We start from the raw sequence: 21,209 nt of genomic DNA on the forward strand, positions 1-21,209 counted from the left end.
GGCTGGATCAGGTGACCCTGAACCATCCCTTAGTTATGCTGCTATAGACGTAGACTGCTGGGGGGTTCCATGATGCACTGTTTCTTCTCTTTTTGCTCTGTATGCCCACTCTGCATTTAATCATTAGTGATCGATCTCTGCTCCCCTCCACAGCATGTCTTTTCCTGGTCTCTCCTCCCAGCCCCAACCAGTCCCAGCAGAAGACTGCCCTCCTGAGCCTGGTTCTGCTGGAGGTTTCTTCCTGTTAAAAGGGAGTTTTTCCTTCCCACTGTAGCCAAGTGCTTGCTCACAGGGGGTTGTTTTGACCGTTGGGGTTTTACATAATTATTGTATGGCCTTGCCTTACAATATAAAGCGCCTTGGGGCAACTGTTTGTTGTGATTTGGCGCTATATAAAAAAATTGATTGATTGATTGAACACTCTTTCCTCCATCAGCTATATCCTTATCAGCACCGAACCTACCATTAACTATTTTCAAATCTGTCATCTTACACAATTCAATTAGTTTTCGACTGTTGTTACTTGTCATTGTATCCATGTTTGATCTCTTTGTTACATACCCTAAATCTTCTAGTTTATCCTTCATGTCAAAATAATCTGCACACAAGTGGAAACCTGTCAGATTTGCAACCTCTGGCTCAAAATCTATAAAATCATCTAATAATCCAGTCCTGGCATTACAGTCACCTATTAAACAGATGGGAACATTAAACATACTACTTAGGGATGCAATATCATTTTCTATCTGGTCAAATACTTCTGAATCATAATAAACAGATCCCTCACAGGGCAAATAAACGGCGCCAATATTAATTTCAATGCCTAGTACCTCCTTAAATATACGGATCCATAAAATGCAATCTGATTTCTGAGTTGTCATATAAATCAGCCTTTAGTAAGACACACACCCCATGTATACCACCATGCTTATGCGCAGCATTTTTCATCCTAAGAACATAACTCTTAAAATCATGTAGAGCAGTATTTCTGAGAACAGGCTGATCCGTATAAGTCTCAGACAGAGATATAACATCACAATCTGACAGATAATTATCCAATACAGCTAAGTTCAACTTACTTTCAAGTCCATTAACATTTAATCCAACTACTTTTAGTGCCTTGTTTGATTTGTCATTTTTGTTTTGCTTACACGTAGGCTTGGCTTCCATTCCATGTACATACAATTCATCTAGAGAGTCGAGCCTGTCCTAAACATCAAGATAAAGCCCGATCTCCTTGATTTTCTCTTCGGACCAACCTACTTTGAAGAGATCATCATAGGTCATAGGGTGTGAAGCATGGTACACTCTGGATAGGGCGCCAGTCTATCGCAGGGCCACATATAGACAAACACACACACCTATGGTCAGCATATACATAGTCACCAATTCACCTAACTTGCATGTCTTTGGAACTGGGAGAAAGCTGGAGCACAAATGGGGAACCCACGCAAACACGAGGAGAACATGCAAACTCCACGCAGAAAGGACCAGGTGGGAAGCAATCGCAGGACCTTCTTGCTGTGAGGAAACAGTGATAACCACTAATCCACTGTACCACCACTTTATTTTAAATAGATAGATAGATAGATCTCAGATTCTGATGCCTGACACCTTCTATTGACCCCTCTAACCACTCTGACGTGGCCACAGTAGCCTTTAACATTGTACTGCAATGAACTGACCACTGGTAAGATTGAAACAATAACACTAATTAGACAGTGTGTTGTCAAATCACTATAAAAATAACATTTGGTCCACAGATAGTTTGTTTGAGAATATCATGATGAAAGTGCTGTGGATGTCCGGAAATGATTATTTACATCCAGATTAATGGATATTTGGCCATATTTTTTTGTTGCTCTTATTAACAAATATTTCTGGCCTGCCCAGGGTATTCTTATTAGCCTCATTAGCCTGGCAGCCCACCAGACTTATAATACTGTTAGGAAACACTGTATGAGTCACAGCTGGCTCCCACCACCAAGAATATATTCAATTTTAATACTGCAGCAGAGATATTTTACCTCATGACAATGACAGCCACAATAATAGTGACCATGACAAAGGTAGTGACAAAAACAATATTTTTAATGACATCAAGCATGCTAACAAGGACCATAACAAAAAAAAAAGTACACACTCAACAGGGGAGGTGCTACACAGCTTTCAAGCTGTAGGTACATCTCCTTGGGTGCGCAGGGGGCACTCAGACATGGTTAAGCACCACAGGGCACAGTGCACACCCACCCAGTGGGCGAGGACATGCGCAGCAGCAGATCATATGCCATACACTAACACGAGGCAAAACAGGATCACTAAGACCACAGAGCAGTCCTCCAAAGAGAGAGTGCACCCCAGCACCCTGCAGACAGGAGCAAAACAGCACCCTGAGCATGAGATATCAGACAGCGGCTCCCACATGACACACAGGACCCGAAACACTACACAGAGAGTGGGCCAGTGCCCCATCTGGGACCTCCACCCAAGACACAAGCAAGTAGCACCACCAGCACGTGTCATGCCGGATAAGATAGAGCTCCCGCACTGGAGCCACAAATCCAGAGGACCCTTGCTTGTGCTGGAACTGTATCAATTCCAGCCACTCAGGCGGCAACCCATACCTCCACAGATGGAACGCCCTGCAGCAAACCATCCTTGCTACCACCCCCCTCAGCCCCAGGGCAACAGCAGGTCAACTAAATGACACCATAGAGGGAACATACCCACTCCCCACAACCATCAACCAGCACCTCCTGAGCCTCCATTGACCACAACCCCACCCTCTTGTATTGTAAGTGTCCTTCAGACATCCATTGTCTGTTCATGCCACAGTAGTGTCCTCCAAGAGATGGCCATCATTTGGATCGACCATGATCATGATGGTGGTCCTCCAGACCACCATCACTTGTCCGTTTTCCTAGAAATCTCTTCCCTCTCTTGGTCTCCCGGCATGCCCCCTGACCTCTCTGTCCTGTGGTGGCCTACTTGCAATCTAATTTCTGCCAAAACCTGACAGCAATCTTTCCAAGCTCTGACTCTTACATCCACATTTCGCAGCCCAGTCTCACTTTTTTTTTTCGTTCTCCCATCACGAAATGAATCAAATTTTCGTGACAGGGTTTTATTTAACTCACTATTACTAACCCTACTCCTACCCTCAACCCTAACCATAACCGTTACCCCGACCCCCCCGCTTTACTTTTAATTTCGTGCAGCCATCACGGAATAAATTAGAATGAATTTGTGCTGCCGTGACGAAAATGAGGCGCTTTTCGTCACAATATCACGAACCAATAGATTAATGTATATTTCGTGCTGCTGAATCACGACTTGCCGTGAAACCAGGTTGCATTTCGACACTTTTTCTTCATACGCTCCCTCAGGACATGATGTCCCCTTTTCCTGGCTACAGTTGTTGGTAACATGGGACTCAAATAACGATTTGTGATGAGCATGTTTGATCTGGCACAGACTTTACAGTAGATGCCTCTCCTGACACATTCATCCATGCTTGGGAAGCCTCGTCAGGAATCAGTGACGCAAGTCAGCTCGGTGTGTCCCATACTGTTGGCATATCTGCACTCATTGATATCAGCTATTAGCTTCTTTTGGCATTGGTGCCCACGTGTGATTGGCTGTTCAGCATTTAATGAATCAGTGTACAATATCAGGAATGGAAGTGATGACACCAAGCAAACAAACAAAGCAAAGAAGGCACACATCATATACTGTATACGAGTTTGACAGATGTGTCAAAAACTGCCAATGACCACCAAAGCTGTCACTGACGAGAGGAAGTGTGCTGGAAATAGTGAGTAAAAGCTGCTTTGTTTATTAATTACTGTATATTTCCACAACATCCAGTTTCCTTTCTGGGTGAAAGACTAGCGCTACCTACCAGCATGGAGGGTTTATGCATGCACAGAACATATGTGCTAGGTGGCTAACTACTGTAGTCTTTCCAGTGTGTTCGAATGCAAATTTTTGTGGGGCAACAGGGGCTGGTCGGTTGCAAACCCACATTTACTTGGAGTCCCGGCCTGAGTCGCTCCAGTGTGTTCCCTCCTTATGAGTGAAGCGTTTATCAGCCCCCCCACGTCCCTTTGCAGTGGCTGAGTTACCTATAAAAGATATATAAAAATAGTTTTAACAATATGAAGCTTTTAAATTTTACAGGAGAGGATTTATGGTGATAATGTTCCTCTGTTTGGTGTAAGAATTTACCTGAATTTCATTCCAAAGTTAAAATAAATATTTTCTGTAGTTTTAAAAGACTTTGTGAATGTGACTAAGACCAGCTGTATGGCTATTATTTGGATTCCTGAGTCTCTGTAATAAAAAGAACATTAGACTGGTCTTTTTAGTACAACCCCAGTTCCAGTGAAGTTGGGACGTTGTGTGAAATGTAAATAAAAACAGAATGCAATCATTTGCAAATCCTCTTCAACCTATAATCAATTGAATACACAACAAAGACAAGATATTTAATGTTCAAACTGATAGACTTTTTTGTTTTTGTACAAATATTTGCTCATTTTGAAATGGATGCCGGCAACACATTTCAAAAAGCTGGGACGGAGCAACAAAAGACTGGGAAAGTTGATGAATACTCAAATAACACCTGTTTGGAACATTCCACAGGTGAACAGGTTAACTGGAAATAGGTGAGTGTCATGACTGGGTATAAAAGGAGCATCCCCAAAAGACTCAGCCGTTCACAAGCAAAGATGGGGCGAGGATCACCACTTTGTGAACAACTGTGTAAAAAAAAAAATAGTCCAACAGTTTAAGAACAATGTTTCTCAATGTTCACTTGCAAGGAATTTAGGGATTCCATCATCTGCAGTCCATAATTAAACCATTACTTAAAAAGCCATCACTTGACCCAGACTTCATGACTTTCTTTGCTAACAAAATTTTAACTATTAGAGAAAAAATTACTCATAACCATCCCAAAGACGTATCGTTATCTTTGGCTGCTTTCAGTGATGTCGGTATTTGGTTAGACTCTTTCTCTCCGATTGTTCTGTCTGAGTTATTTTCATTAGTTACTTCATCCAAACCATCAACATGTTTATTAGACCCCATTCCTACCAGGCTGCTCAAGGAAGCCCTACCATTATTTAATGCTTCGATCTTAAATATGATCAATCTATCTTTGTTAGTTGGCTATGTACCACAGGCTTTTAAGGTGGCAGTAATTAAACCATTACTTAAAAAGCCATCACTTGACCCAGCTATCTTAGCTAATTATACGCCAATCTCCAACCTTCCTTTTCTCTCAAAAATTCTTGAAAGGGTAGTTGTAAAACAGCTAACTGATCATCTGCAGAGGAATGGTCTATTTGAAGAGTTTCAGTCAGGTTTCAGAATTCATCATAGTACAGAAACAGCATTAGTGAAGGTTACATATTGATCTTCTTATGGCCTCAGACAGTGGACTCATCTCTGTGCTTGTTCTGTTAGACCTCAGTGCTGCTTTTGATACTGTTGACCATAAAATTTTATTACAGAGATTAGAGCATGTCATAGGTATTAAAGGCACTGCGCTGCGGTGGTTTGAATCATATTTATCTAATAGATTACAATTTGTTCATGTAAATGGGGAGTCTTCTTTCACAGACTAAGGGTAATTATGGAGTTCTGTGCTAGGACAATTTTATTAACTTTATACATGCTTCCCTTAGGCAGTATTATTAGAAAGCATTGCTTAAATTTTCATTGTCACGCAGATGATACCCAGCTTTATCTATCCATGAAGCCAGAGGACACACACCAATTAGTTAAACTGCCGGATTGTCTTACAGACAATAAACACATGGATGACCTCTAATTTCCTGCTTTTAAATGTCAGATAAAACTGAAGTATTGTACTTGGCCCCCACAAATCTTAGAATCAATGGTGTCTAACCAGATCCCTCTCTCTGGTGGCATTACCCTGACCTCTAGTAATACTGTGAGAAATCTTGGAGTCATTTTTGATCAGGATATGTCCTTCAATGCACATATTAAGCAAATATGTAGGACTGCTTTTTTACATTTGTGCAATATCTCTAAAATTAGAAAGGTCTTGTCTCAGAGTGATGCTGAAAAACTAATTCATGCATTTATTTCCTCTAGGCTGGACTATTGTAATTCATTATTATCAGGTTGTCCTAAAAGTTCCCTGAAAAGCCTTCAGTTAATTCGGATCAGGGAGACAGACACCCTCTCTACTTTTAAGATTAGGCTTAAAACTTTCCTTTTTGCTAAAGCTTATAGTTAGGGCTGGATCAGGTGACCCTGAACCATCCCTTAGTTATGCTGCTATAGACTTAGACTGCTGGGGGGTTCCCATGATGCACTGAGTGTTTCTTTCTCTTTTTGCTCTGTATGCACCACTCTGCATTTAATCATTAGTGATTGATCTCTGCTCTCTTCCACAGCATGTCTTTTTCCTGATTCTCTCCCCTCAGCCCCAACCAGTCCCATCAGAAGACTGCCCCTCCCTGAGCCTGGTTCTGCTGGAGGTTTCTTCCTGTTAAAAGGGAGTTTTTCCTTCCCACTGTCGTCAAGTGCTTGCTCACAGGGGTCATTTGGACCATTGGGGTTTTTCTGTAATTATTGTATGGCTTTTGCCTTGCAATATAAAGCGCCTTGGGGCAACTGTTGTTGTGATTTGGCGCTATATAAATAAAATTGATTTGACTTGATTTGATAATATAATCAGAAGATTCAGAGAATCTGGAGAACTTGTTGTGAAAGTGTAGGAACACGGACCCACAACAGGGGGTGCAAATGAACGGACAATGGAGGAAGTCAAATAGCACTTTTACTGTTGTGAAATAAGCACAACAAACACGACAGATTACAATAGTTGACAATGAAGTCAAATCACAAAAGGTGTCAAGTGGGCAGGCTCGAAGATAGAAGACGTCTGTCCAAAGCAGAACCGGAACCACACGATTTACTCCGCCACCGAACCCCGGGAATACTGGAGCCGCCAAGTCCCGAACTCCCAGGTGGCCACTGCCCTCGCTGCTCGGATCTGTGTACTGCTGGCGAGGGAACAAAAACAGTTAGATGTGGGTGCGTTATCACCAGCAACAGTTATGGTGGAAAAGCCACCTCCACCTCTCGTCAGGGAAATACTAGGTAAGTGCAGGAGTGTGCGTACTTATCCAAAAAAGTCCAATACAGTTTTCCAGCTGTCCTACACACAAGCAACAAAGTATTAGTGTCAGACGACCACACAATTGGCTGAGTACGTTACTCCTCGGTAGAGCGATTATCTCGGCAAAGAGGTGGAGATGACGTCTTGCTAATATACGATGCAGATCAGATGATTGGTGACAGCTGTCGTAGGTGATAAGTGACAGCTGTCACCCCGGCTGCTCCTGTGAGGCGGCAGCGCCCTCTGGTGCCTGGAGCCCGCACTCCAGGCAGGGTGCCCTCTGGTGGTGGTGGGCCAGCAGTACCTCCTCTCAGCGGCCCACACAACAGAACTTTCTACACGTAAGCGGCAAGGCCGAAAACCAACATGGAATGCCTGTGACCTTCAATCCCTCAGGCGGAACTGCATTTAAAAACCGCCATCATTGTCTTAAGGATCTTACTGTTGGCTCAGGAACACTTCAGAAAACCACTGTCAGTTTAAAACAGTTCATCCCCTAATCGACAAGTGCAAGTTAAAACTCTACCATGCAAAGCGAAAGCCATACATCAACAACATCCAGAAACGCCGCTGCCTTCTTTTGAGCCCGAGCTCATTTGAAATGGACAGATGCAAGTGGAAAAGTGTGCTTTTTACATTGCGCAATATCTCTAAATTAGAAAGGTCTGTCTCAGAGTAATGCTGAAAAACTAATTCATGCATTTATTTCCTCTAGGCTGGACTATTGTAATTCATTATATCAGGTTGTCCTAAAGTTCCCTGAAAAGCCTTCAGTTAATTCAAAATGCTGCAGCTAGAGTACTGACGGGGACTAGAAGGAGAGAGCATATTCACCATATTGGCCTCTCTCATTGGCTTCCTGTTAATTCTAGAATAGAATTCAAAATTCTTCTTCTTACTTATAAGGTTTTGAATAATCAGGTCCCTCTTATCTTAGGGCCCTCTTAGTACCATATCACCCCAATAGAGTGCTTCCGCTCTCAGACTGCAGGCTTACTTGTAGTTCCTAGGGTTTTTAAGAGTAGAAGGGGAGGCAGAGCCTTCAGCTTTCAGGCTCCTCTCCTGTGGAACCAGCTCCCACTTGGATCAGGGAGACAGACACCCTCTCCTACTTTTAAGATTAGGCTTAAACTTTCCTTTTGCTAAAGCATATAGTTAGGGCTGGATCAGGTGACCCTGAACCATCCTTAGTTATGCCTGCTATAGACTTAGACTGCTGGGGGGTTCCCATTATGCACTGAGTGTTTCTTTCTGTTTTTGCTCTGTATGCACCAATCTGCATTTAATCATAGTGATTGACTCTGCTCTCGTCCACAGCATGTCTTTTCCTGATTCTATCCCCTCAGCCCCAACCAGTCCCAGCAGAAGACTGCCCCTCCCTGAGCCTGGTTCTGCGGAGGTTTCTTCCTGTTAAAAGGGAGTTTTTCCTTCCCCCTGTCGTCAAGTGCTTGCTCACAGGGGTCATTTTTGGACTGTTGGGGTTTTTCTTGTAATTATTGTATGGCTTTTGCCTTGCAATATAAAGCGCTCTTGGGGCAACTGTTGTTGTGATTTGGCGCTATATAAATAAAATGATTTGACTTGATTTGATAATATAATCAGAAGATTCAGAGATCTGGAGAACTTTCTTACACGGTAAGCGGCAAGGCCGAAAACCAACATTGAATGCCTGTGACATTCAATCCCTCAGGCGGAACTGCATTAAAAACCGCCATCATTGTCTTAAGGATCTTACTGTTGGGCTCAGGAACACTTCAGAAAACCACTGTCAGTTAAAACAGTTCATCCCTACATTGACAGTGCAAGTTAAACTCTACCATGCAAAGCGAAAGCCATACATCAACAACATCCAGAAACGCCGCTGCCTTCTTTGAGCCCGAGCTCATTTGAAATGGACAGATGCAAAAGTGGAAAAGTGTGCTGTGGTCTGATGAGTCCACATTTCAATTTGTTTTTGGAAATCATGGACGTTGTGTCCTCCGGACAAAAGAGGAAAAGACCATCAAGATTGTTACCAACGCAAAGTTCAAAAGCCAGCATCTGTGATGGATGGGGGTGTGTTAGTGCCCATGGCATGGGCAACTTACACATCTGTGATGGCACCATCAATGCTAAAGGTACATCCAGGTACATAATGCTGCCATCCAAGCAACGTCTTTTTCAGGGACGTTCCTGCTTATTTCAGCAAGACAATGACAAGCCACGTTCTGCACGTGTTACACTGCGTGGCTTCGTAGGGTGTGGGTAATAGACTGGCCTGTCTGGCAGTCCAGAACTGTCGTCCTTTGAAAATGTGTGGCGTTTTATGAAGCGCAAGAAAAAAAGGACAACGGAGACCCCGGACTGTTTGAACACCTCAAGGTCGTACATCAAGCAAGAATGGGAAAGAATTCCACCTACAAAGCTTCAACAATTAGTGGTCCACAGTTCCCAAATTCTTATTGAGTGTTGTTGGAAGGAAAGGTGATGTAACACAGTGGTAAACATACCACTGTCCCAGCTTTTTTGAAATGTGTTGTAGACATCCATTTCAAAATAAGCAAATATTTGCACAAAAACAATAACGTATATCAGTTTAAAGTAGACCTGCATTGAAATAAATGCAGTCAGATCTTTGGACCAAAAAATGATTTATATTTACACATAAGATCCTTCTGAATGTAGTAAAGTAAATCTGCAAGCCAGATCTGTCATTCAACGGAGAAATCTTAGTTTAAAAATGACAAATTTACAGCTAAAATTTAGCCCTCCGCAAAACTGTCATCACATCTGGGATGCTGCCGGAGGACATCAGAGAGAAGACCCTATCCCAGCATGCATTTGTGCGCGCCAACTGTAATTTGTGGATTTACGTCAGTTTGCATCTCTTACAAAAGCACCTTTTATTGTCTTATAGAGGGTTTTCATGTGACGTATCGGTCACGTCATTTTGTGTCCCGTGGCCATTCTGGATTACAACATGGTGGCCGCTGTGATTACACTTCGTGCATTTGGCGAACAATTGCAGAAGTTTCAACATCGGAGTGAAGAAGCCTCACGGCACCGTGGCGCTGTGAGAGATCTGCCGCTAACAGAAATCCACTGCTCCCAGAATTTTATTTTTTTTATTCGGCAGTAAAATATATAACAATACATAAAATACCGCAGAGGATAACACAAGAACGCTTCCAATACGGATGCTTATTTACATTGTGGTCCTCAAGCACCGAGCTGCTGATCCGCAAGCTGCCTGAGAGAAATCACTCAGGACTTCAAGACCGACCTCCGCTGTCTTGCGGTACATTTGGTGAGTATACATTTCTTTTTATTGTTGCATGAAAATGATTTTTGGGGACTTTTTCCATACGCCCATTTGATTAAGTGGTGTCGCACTCAATGAAAATGTACTGTCTTTAGCCTGCGGTGTTACCGTCGCGGGGTACAGATGCGGGACCTGCAAAGAATTCAAGTCATTAAAAGATATAAACCTCTCTCAGTGGCCACGGAGCTCTGCGGCTCCGATTACCCGAGACCGGTGCGGCGTGCGGATTTTGCCGCAAGAAGTCTGTCCTTGCTGGCAACAGGTGTTACTGGCCGCTCCCATCAAAACAGAAAGAACGGAGAAGAACGTCGCCCGCTGTCGATGTCGCCGCTGTCGATGTCGCCACTGATCTGAACATGCAGAGCTGTATCTCGCATTCATTACAGCTTACTTTTGGATGTTGAAATCTGGATGTGTATAACAGTAACATTACTAACAGATAAAATCAATTTCAATGCGGGATCGGACTGAAGGCTTTTTTTTTTTTTTTTTTTTGATCGGACTGAAGGCGCAAGCGCGTCGTCTTCTCCCCGACGTCATGGAAATGACCCGGATGTACAAACTGTTTTCACGGAGGGCTAAATTTTAGCCGCAAATTTGTCATTTTTAAACGAAGATTTCTCCGCTGATTTACAAATTTGGGCTTACAGATTACTTTACTGCATTCATAAGGGTCTTATAAATACATATCAGCTATTTCTTTCTGAGATCTGGCCACATTTATTTCAGTGCAATGCAATGTCTACTTTAAACATTAAGTGTCTGGTCTTTGTGGTGTATTCAATTGAATATAGACTGAAGAGGATTTGCAAATCATTGTATTCTGTTTTTATTTACATTTTACACAACGTCCCAACTTTACTGGAATTGGGGTTGTATAACAATAAAACAATAATAATAAATAAATAAAATTTGCACCATTAATGCACTACACTTTTGTTTGGTATGTATGATTTTGTAAGATAGAAGAGAATAATTACTCACAATTGAAACTGTACAGACATATAGACTGTACAATCTGTACATCAACATTAATCTCTTCTTATGTCATTTTTCAGTTCTCTCTCAAACAACAACCTGCAGCAGCTACCACGAGATCTATTCAAACATCTGGACATTCTGACGGATTTGTAAGTTTGTCTATATTGAAATCAGAGCAGTCTTCTTAATATCTTGAGGTTTGACTTCACTGTCTGTCACTATGAAACTGTTTGTTTCGGTCCCTCTAGATTTTAATGGATGATCACAGGCATTCATAAGGTTATAGTGTGCAGTTTGTGTCAGACAGAAAAACAAGACTTTTAAATGGATCAAATAGGAATTCTTTCCAATGTAAAACATTCATTATTTATTTTGTTTGACACCAAAATTGATCTTGCCTCTTAATACCATAATATTGGATTCAAATTTAGACAGGCATTTCTTCTTAGAAGAGGAAGCCTACAGCAGCAGAGTAGAGATGACTGTTTCAGCACAGCAGTTGATGCTGTTTCACATGTGACCGGTGACATGCTGCTGAGCACAATGAGCGCTGCTGAGGACTGTTTTCCTCAATCCAGTAAAAATCACAACAGGAACTTGTCCAATTCTTCATCTGGCACTGCTTGTACTGGCGCTAAAGATATCCCTGAGAACAGAGGGGTTTATGGTGTACTGGATTTAGCTTCCTCGTGTTATGGAAGGATTTTTACAAACAGGTAGTGGAGTTGTTCAATAGAGCAAAACATACAGTGGGGCCAAAAAGTATTTAGTCAGTCCCTGATTGTGCAAGTTCTCCTACTTAGAAATATGAGAGAGGTCTGTAATTTCAACATAGGTACACTTCAACTCTGAGAAACAAAATGAGAAAAAGATCCAGGAAATCATGTTGTAGGATTTTTAAAGAATTTATTTGTTAATTATGGTGGAAAATAAGTATTTGGTCAATAACAAAAGTTCAACTCAGCTGGTATTTTGGCCTATTCCTCCATGCAGATCTCCTCTAAAGCAGTGATGTTTTGGGGCTGTCGCTGGGCAACATGGACTTTCAACTCCCTCAACAATTTTCTATGGGGTTGAGGTTGGAGACTGGCTTGGCCACTCCAGGACCTTGAAATGCTTTTTACGGAGCCACTCCTTTGTTGCCTGAGCGGTGTGTTTGGGATCATTGTCATGTTGGAAGACCCAGCCATGTTGCATCTTCAATGCTGTCATTGATGGAAGGAGGTCTTGGCTTAAAATCTCAAGATACATGGCCACGTTCATTCTTCCTTTAACACAGATCAGTCGTCCTGTCCCCTTTGTAGAAAAACAGCCCCAGAGCATGATGTTACCACCCCCATGCTTCACAGTACATATGGGTTCTTGGAATGCAACTCAGCATTCTTCTTCCTCCAAACACGACGAGTTGAGTTTTTACCAAAATGTTCTATTTTGGTTTCATCTGACCACATGATATTCTCCCAATCCTCTTCTGGATCATCCATATGCTCTCTGGCAAACTTCAGATGGGCCTGGACATGTACTGGCTTAAGCAGGGGGGACACGCCTGGCACTGCAGGATTTAAGTCCCTCGCTGTGTAGTGTGCAGCCTTTGTTACTTTGGTCCCAGCTTTCTGCAGGTCATTCATCAGGTCCCTCCGTGTAGTTCTGGGATTTTTGCTCACCTGTTATGTGCTGACGTGGGTCAGAGAACCGAACCAGCATCTGACAATGGCCCAGCGCTAAATAACCAGAAAGCGGTTCCAAGAAACAAATTTATTCCCCCTCATGTGCAATAATCCGTGTACAACATAAATAGTCATCTGTCTTGGCAAGGTGAAGGACGGCGCGCTCTCCAGCGCCCAAATGGATCAAAGCCCGGCACTTCTGGACTCAGATTCACCGCCGAACACCCCCCAGGTGAATACGACAAACTGACTGTGAAGGACGGAAAAGGTGAGGTAAGTCAACAGAGCTACAACAAATGTCCTTCAGAGGCACACACTATCAGCAACACATTCAGGTCTGAATTTAAGCCTTATGTAAATGAGCAGCTTCTCACAACAGGTGGAGGATCATCAATCCGTACGCCACGGCAGTGAGAAGCAAACTGCACAATTCTCATCAATGTTCAAATATACTGCGTAACAAAACGCCAAATTACTATTAACGATTATTCAGACGATAATCACCTCTGATGTGTGCTGACAGCATGTGCCTCACCCGTCCTCCTTCACAGGCACGATGTGTCAAACCCTGGCGCGGTCCTCAGCGTCTCACAACCGAACGTCACAAGGTCGAGTTCCCGGCAATTCTGCTCAAATCACTCATGGCTTAAATGCAGAACGCCATCTCATTATCTGCTTCAGCTGAAAGTCTTTAAGTCTGCACGTGAGCATCATCCACAGGTGCTGCAAGTTGATAGGCCTGCACGTGAACATCCTCCACAGGTGCAGCCAATAGTTCTGATGAGGGTGAAGGACTCTTCCGCCAGCACCTTCTCCACAGAAAAAAACAGTTTGCATACCACCTGGAGAGCAAAGAAAAGAAAACAGCACCCAAATGTCCAGCCAAACCCCCCAACACACAACAGCACCCCCCATCAATGGAAAGCCTCCCAGCGACTGAACAGCACCTCCCTCCGGGGTCCACGACAGGAAGCAAACGGTGTAACGCCCCCAAAGTCCACAGCAGACAGCAGGACAGGGCACCGCAGCTGGAAGGCCGGCTAGCCTCAACAAAAACCCCAAAAGAGTCCCAAGTACAACCTAACATGCAAGAAAAATACAAAACCCACCCAAACCCTCCCCAGGGGACTGTCCCATCCAACCCCGGGAAGAAAAGAAAAACTCCCAAATCCAATAACCCAACATAGCCCGACAACACAATACAAACACAATTTCACAAAGAAAAATAACAAACAACCCCTCCAGACGATGTGCAGAGCTCAACACCTCCCAGAAGACCTTTACCGCCAGTTCCAGGAGTAATAACCAAAGCCGGAATCCCACAGACGTCCCCAGGTATACATGGAGCAACAGCGCCCCCCAGAGGACCGTACCATCACCCCAGGAGGCCCCTCTCCACAACCAAGGAACCCCAGACAGGCCACACTTGGCTAGTCGGCCCCACAATCAATTCCCCCCCAGAGGACCGTCCCATCAACCCTGGAGGTGGAACCTGGAAGGAAACATAAAAAACACAAAAATCCAACCCCCGGCGGACTCCACTAAACCACCCCGGGGGCAAAGAAAACAACCGGAAACCCTGTTACCCTCCCCAGCACCCCAAAAGACCCCAGATTACTCCCATAGCCTATCGTCACCCCAAAAGACCCCAGATTACTCCCATAGCCTATCGTCAGTACAATTTCGGCAAACGGCACAAAACTACCAAGCCGGGGAAGGAAACAGGAAAAACTAACCCAGTCCCATCCCCTAAGCGCAGCGGAAAACCGGAAATACGTCTGGTGCCCCTAAACCGACCATACCACCAGCCTATCGGGAGGGGTGGAACTACCGAAATGGCGAATGGCACAGATCGGCCCACCACTCCGACTGAGGTACGTTCCCGCTGCACTACACCCCGGTAACGCCAATGACGAACGGTCAAAGGCCCACCGGGGCTGGAGTGGAACCGGGTAACAACCAAACCCAAAAAAATGCCCCTGACAACCCCCCCCTAGGCGCAGAGGTTTTTTGAGAAGCGCTCAGCGTAACCAACCTGCACCACCCCACAACCCAAAAGACAAACGGTCTTAGAGTACGTGAGGTTGGGGTTAGGGAAACAGGGAAATAAAAAACAACAAAACAAAATGACCCAATCCACAAACAAAAATTACCTAAGTTCAAATAATGAAGACATACGATTACCTGAGTCCAGCCGAGCTCCGAACTGCCAGTCGTTCACCCAACCAGAACAGCCTCTAATTCCCTAAACACTTTATAACCCCTACATGAAAACAAAAACAGACCAAATAACTAAATAACCAGAGGTCTGCCCCCTTTTTCTTTTTTTTTCTTTTTTTTTATATATATATTATGCCTGTCCAAAAACACCTGGAGATATGTCATCGTTATCTTTCTTGACGCTTATGTGACCGGGGCGATATGGCTGTTTCAGCTCGTCCGAGCTGCATGGGCTCATCCGCAAGAGGAGCCAGAGGTCCCGTTGGAGGAGTCTCAGTGGGGCGAAGAAGAGGCGGCCCTGATCTGTGTCGGGGAAAGCCCCGAGACGGAAAGACCCGCTCAGATGTCCGCCCTCTCTTGCATCCACGCTCCTTTATCCAATCATCTAGACGAATAACCAAAGATATTAGCTCATCTAAATCTTTTGGTTCGTCACGGACTGCTAGCTCGTCTTTTAATAAATCATTCAAACCATCCACAAACACTCCTCTCAAAGCTGTGGCATTCCAACCGGACTGAGCAGAAAAAATTCGGAAATCAACGGAATAATCCGCCGCACTCCACCTCCCCTGCCTGAGATTCAGCAACCGTTGGGCAACGGTACTTGTTTTCACCGGATGGTCAAAAACCAATCGGAACTCCCGGGAGAAATCCTTAAAAGGATCCTAACAATGGAGAGTTATTGCTCCACAACGCAGTGACCCAAGCTAAGGCGTCACCTCGAAGCAAATTTGTCACATATGAGACACAGCTACCATCAGAAGAGAAGGAAGCCGGTTGCTGAGCAAAAACCAGAGAACATTGCATCAAAAACGGAGCACAGGCTTCAACGTTTCCCGCATAAGGTTCCGGATGACAAATAATTGGTTCGGAAGCCGACTCTCTGGGTGTTGGAGTTATCTGCACCGGTATCGATGGTGCAGCAGCTGGAGCAGCAGGAAGCGGAATGGCTTGCGCTGCGAGCTCCGTAACGCGGGCATCTGTTTGTTTAATTTGGTTTGCGAGATGCTGTAATTGCTCCCATATCTTCTCCAAGTGTTCTTGAAGTCTTTCCGCAAATGGAACCGCTTCTGCCGCTGGGTCCATTTAGTACTGGCCGGGAACTACTGTTATGTGCTGACGCGGGTCAGAGAACCGAACCAGCATCTGACAATGGCCCAGCGCTAAATAACCAGAAAGCGGTTCCAAGAAACAAATTTATTCCCCCTCATGTGCAATAATCTGTGTACAACATAAATAGTCAGCTGTCTTGGCAAGGTGAAGGACGGCGCGCTCTCCAGCGCCCAAATGGATCAAAGCCCGGCACTTCTGGACTCAGATTCACCGCCGAACACCCCCAGGTGAATACGACAAACTGACTCTGTGAAGGACGGAAAAGGTGAGGTAAGTCAACAGAGCTACAACAAATATCCTTCAGAGGCACACACTATCAGCAACACATTCAGGTCTGAATTTAAGCCTTATGTAAATGAGCAGCTTCTCACAACAGGTGGAGGATCATCAATCCGTACGCCACGGCAGTGAGAAGCAAACTGCACAATTCTCATCAATGTTCAAATATACTGTGTAACAAAACGCCAATTACTATTAACGATTATTCAGACGATAATCACCTCTGATGTGTGCTGACAGCATGTGTCCCTCACCCGTCCTCCTTCACAGGCACGATGTGTCAAACCCTGGCGCGGTCCTCAGCGTCTCACAACCGAACGTCACAAGGTTGAGTTCCCGGCAATTCTGCTCAAATCACTCATGGCTTAAATGCAGAACGCCATCTCATTATCTGCTTCAGCTGAAAGTCTTTAAGTCTGCACGTGAGCATCATCCACAGGTGCTGCAAGTTGTTAGGCCTGCACGTGAACATCCTCCACAGGTGCAGCCAATAGTTCTGATGAGGGTGAAGGACTCTTCTGCCAGCACCTTCTCCACAGAAAAAAAAAACAGTTTGCATACCACCTGGAGAGCAAAGAAAAGAAAACAGCACCCAAATGTCCAGCCAAACCACCCAACACACAACATCACCATTCTCATGATCATTTTGACCCCACAGGATGACATCTTGCGTGTAGCCCCAGATCGAGGGAGATTATCAATGGTCTTGTATGTCTTCCATTTTCTTACAATTGCTCCCACAGTTGATTTATTCACACCAACCTGCTTGACTATTGTAGATTCACTCTTCCCAGCCCGGTGCACATCTATCATTTTCTTCCTGGTGTCCTTCGACAGTTGTTTGGTCTTGACCATGGTTGAGTTTGGAGTCTGACTGTTTGAGGATGTGGATAGGTGTCTTTTATACAGATAACGAGTTCAAACAGGTGCCATTAATACAGGCAACAGGTGGAGTACAGAAGAGCTTCTTAAAGAAGAAATTACAGGTCTGTGAGAGCCAGAAATCTTGATTGGTTGTGGGTGACCAAATACTTATTTTTCACCATAATTTACAAATAAATTCTTTAAAAATCCTACAATGTGATTCTCTAGATTTTTTTTTTTTTTTTTTTTTTTTTTTTTTTTGTCATTTTGTCTCTCATAATTGAAGTGTACCTATGTTGAAAATTACAGACCTCTCTCATCTTCCTAAGTAGGAGAACTTGCACAATCAGGGACTGACTAAATACTTTTTGGCCCCATTGTAGGGGACAAACCTGCACAGAAAAACAGAACCAAAATGTACAGGACATGACATCACTCATACAGTGGACTATTTCTTCATACAATGGGATGCATATGTATGTCATATGACATGCAATCCACCAATCAAATGACAAAGTTCTAATTAGGTGTCACATAAAATCCTCTGCAACAGAGTAGAACCTGACATGAATCTGAATACACTGAAACTTTGGCCAGGCCCAACTCAGGTGTCAGTTATCACAGGTGTAAAACCACAGCTTCAGTAATGGTACACATAACACAAAGTTGTGCAAATCAGGCCAAATCAGGCAGAAACAGGCTGAAACAGACCGATTGGGCGAGACCCGAACAATTCCAGCCGCTGTTGGAAGGGACAGACAGTTGGACAGCCATGTACAGATGCCGTACGATCCCACGGCAACAGTTTTGTGCACGCTCATGTGCAGGCGCAAGAAGACAGCGTGCTCACACAGCAGCGGAAGCAATTAAATGTTGTACAAATGTACATAAATTGAAGAAAATGTGTAAGGACAAAATAATGCGAGTATAATAATACTCTCATTACTCTGGTAATGATGTGTAATTGATGCTTGATGGGTTCACGGTCTGTGTTGGAATTGAGGAAACGAATAGATTTCGTTTTGTGTGTTAAAATATTTAATTCCTGTCATAAAGAGCAGGCAATACAACAATTATTGCCCTTCTGTTCAGTTTTGTCCACGAACCATGCTCATGGAAGTAAACAAGGACTTAATGAACTGACATTAATGAAATAATGCGCTCACATCATGAACACATCAGCCAGCCACACAGAGGGTCCGTGCGTCCAGCTGTCTCTGGCCAATCAGTGTGCACAGTGCGCCGAAGGGCACCGCGTCATGTGGGCTATAACTCAAATAATCAGACGGATATTTTCACATGGGGCATGCTGGCTGATGGTGTATGCAATGCGCACTGAGGCACAGCTGAATGCGCAGCTGAATGCGCTCTAAAGATGATATGTGTTTTTTTTTCACCATGTCATGATAGCCCGCGACACGTGCATCGCAGTGCCATGTTAAGAGGTGATGTTCTTCATGGCACGATATGTGTTCTCCAGCTGTGAGTTGTGATGGCACAGCAGTCAGAGGTGACATGATGCTCGCCTTTGTGAACACGCGTGTGATCATCTGACACCTTTGGTGCACCTGTGTGCTCTGGCATCATCTGATTGCCTCAGTGGGTACACCTGGGCCATGAGTTGATGGCTTCAGTGCACCCGTGTGCACTGGCATCATTTGATTTCCTCGGTGGGCACATGAGGCATTTTCTAAGTGCCCCACGACTGCTGCTGGAAGTTCGTGAGTGGCACCTCAATTCTGGCTGTGCATGGGTCAAATGGCCATTCAGCACCATTCGCAATCATTCAGCTGCTGGTGTGAAGGCTAGCTCGTTCACCACATTCAGCTAGGCTTCGATGTGGCAGATCATTTCCTGCAGCCCCTCGATCGTGGTCCAAATGGTCTGACCTGCGTACGACATGCTGTACGAGTGTTGCGACCATGGTCAGATGGCAGCACGACTTCATGCTGCCATCCAGCACAAGGGCAACGCAAATGTGGAGTGCATGTGCTGTGGCCGAATTGTTGTGCCAACTGCTGTACGAGGCGTTCGAGTGCAGGTCTGATTTTTCAGGAGTGCCATTTGGCCTCATTCCTGTTATGTGTCAAGGGGTCATAAGTAAAAGTCCTACCATTGCTTCTACCTGTGCACGTAAAACAGGTGATTTTACTGATTAGCTCATCTACCTCCCTGAAGAGTTGAAATAATTAGAATCAGCTGAATTAGTGGGTGGGTCGAACAAATATGTGTGGCAGGACTTCTGTTTTTTTAAGCCAGGAATTTTTGCAAAAAGCAGGGCTCAGTGAGTAATGTTTTTGAACTTGGTTTGACAGAGGTTTAAGGAGATTTAAACTGAACTTTGCTGTCTTTCAGAGATCTGCGAGGGAATTCTTTTTGCTGTGACTGTAAAATCAAGTGGCTTGTAGACTGGATGGAGAAAACCAACACCTCCGTTCCTGCCATTTATTGTGCCAGTCCCTTTGAATTCCAAGGACGAAGAATCCGCAACCTGGCACCACGAGACTTCAACTGCATCAGCGCAGGTTCACTGTCTCTTTTGAAAGTGATACTAAAAGATTTTACAATGAACTAGAAGTAAAATCAACCAATCAATCAAGAATGCATGAGCAAAGAAGAACATCTCTTTCAGTGAGTGGTGGTGGGGATAAGAGTGTGGCTGAAAACAAAGGATTGTTTGTTGTGTTGGGGTTGAAATGGGCCACTGAAATTCTTGGGAGTAGGGGACTGTAGCTCTATCAATCTGGGAGATAAGTGTTGGTAAATAACAAATTATGTATTGCTTGATACCTTATAGGGGATGAGTCTGATTACAAAGACAAGGTCAATTGACTGTCAGCGTGGTGTCCAGCTAACAACCTGCCGCTGAACACCACAAAAACAAAAGAAATAATCCTGGACTTCAGGAAGAACAGGGCTGACCCAGCCCCGCTCTACATCCAAGGGGACTGTGTGGAAAGGGTCAGCTTCATCAGGTTCCTGGGAGTGCAGCTCTCTGACAACCTCTCCTCTCCTGGACTCCCAACACCACAGTGGTGGTGAAGAAAGCCCAGCAGCGACTCCACTTCCTGAGGGTGCTCAGGAGAAACAATCTGGAGGAGAAGCTGCTGGTGTTACGGGGGTGCTCAGCAGCAGACAGGAGAGCGCTGCAGAGGGTGATCAAAATGGCCCAGGGGATCACTGGTTGCTCTCTGCCCAGCCTGGAAGACATTGCCAGCTCTCACGACCTCAGCAGAGCTGCCAGCATCTGCAAAGACACATCCCACCCCAGCAACCACCTGTTTGACCTACTACCCTCCGGCCGACGGTATAGGTCAATCAAAACTAGGACAAACAGACTCGGGGACAGCTTTCTCCCCAGAGCGATCACTGCTCTGAACAATAACAAATCCCTCTAATCCGCACCTTCAAGTTTTCTGTGCAATATCTGTAAACCATGTGCAATATTCCCGTGCAATATGATTCCACAGTTGTATATAATTCTCGTTTTACATTTTACTTGGTCCACATTTTATTTTACTTCATTTTATGTTTATTTAGTTGTACATATACTCTGAACAATATATTGTTAAATTTTATTATCTTTTATTTGTCTAAAAATTACTCGCACCATGGAATGCACCTTTTT

General features: G+C 44.3%; 1 protein-coding gene across 1 annotated transcript in view; it reads left to right on the forward strand.

Annotated features, from left to right (window-relative positions):
• Positions 1-21,209, forward strand: part of lgi3 (leucine-rich repeat LGI family, member 3) — a 94,519-nt gene that overhangs the window by 69,462 nt on the left and 3,848 nt on the right. Inside the window, exons 5-6 of the mRNA XM_034169857.1 lie at positions 11,516-11,587; positions 19,937-20,106. Coding sequence (XP_034025748.1) covers positions 11,516-11,587; positions 19,937-20,106 — 242 coding nt within the window. The remainder of the gene's footprint in view (positions 1-11,515; positions 11,588-19,936; positions 20,107-21,209) is intronic.

This window comes from Thalassophryne amazonica, chromosome 5 (genome assembly GCF_902500255.1).
Source record: "Thalassophryne amazonica chromosome 5, fThaAma1.1, whole genome shotgun sequence".
Lineage (NCBI taxonomy): Eukaryota > Metazoa > Chordata > Actinopteri > Batrachoidiformes > Batrachoididae > Thalassophryne > Thalassophryne amazonica.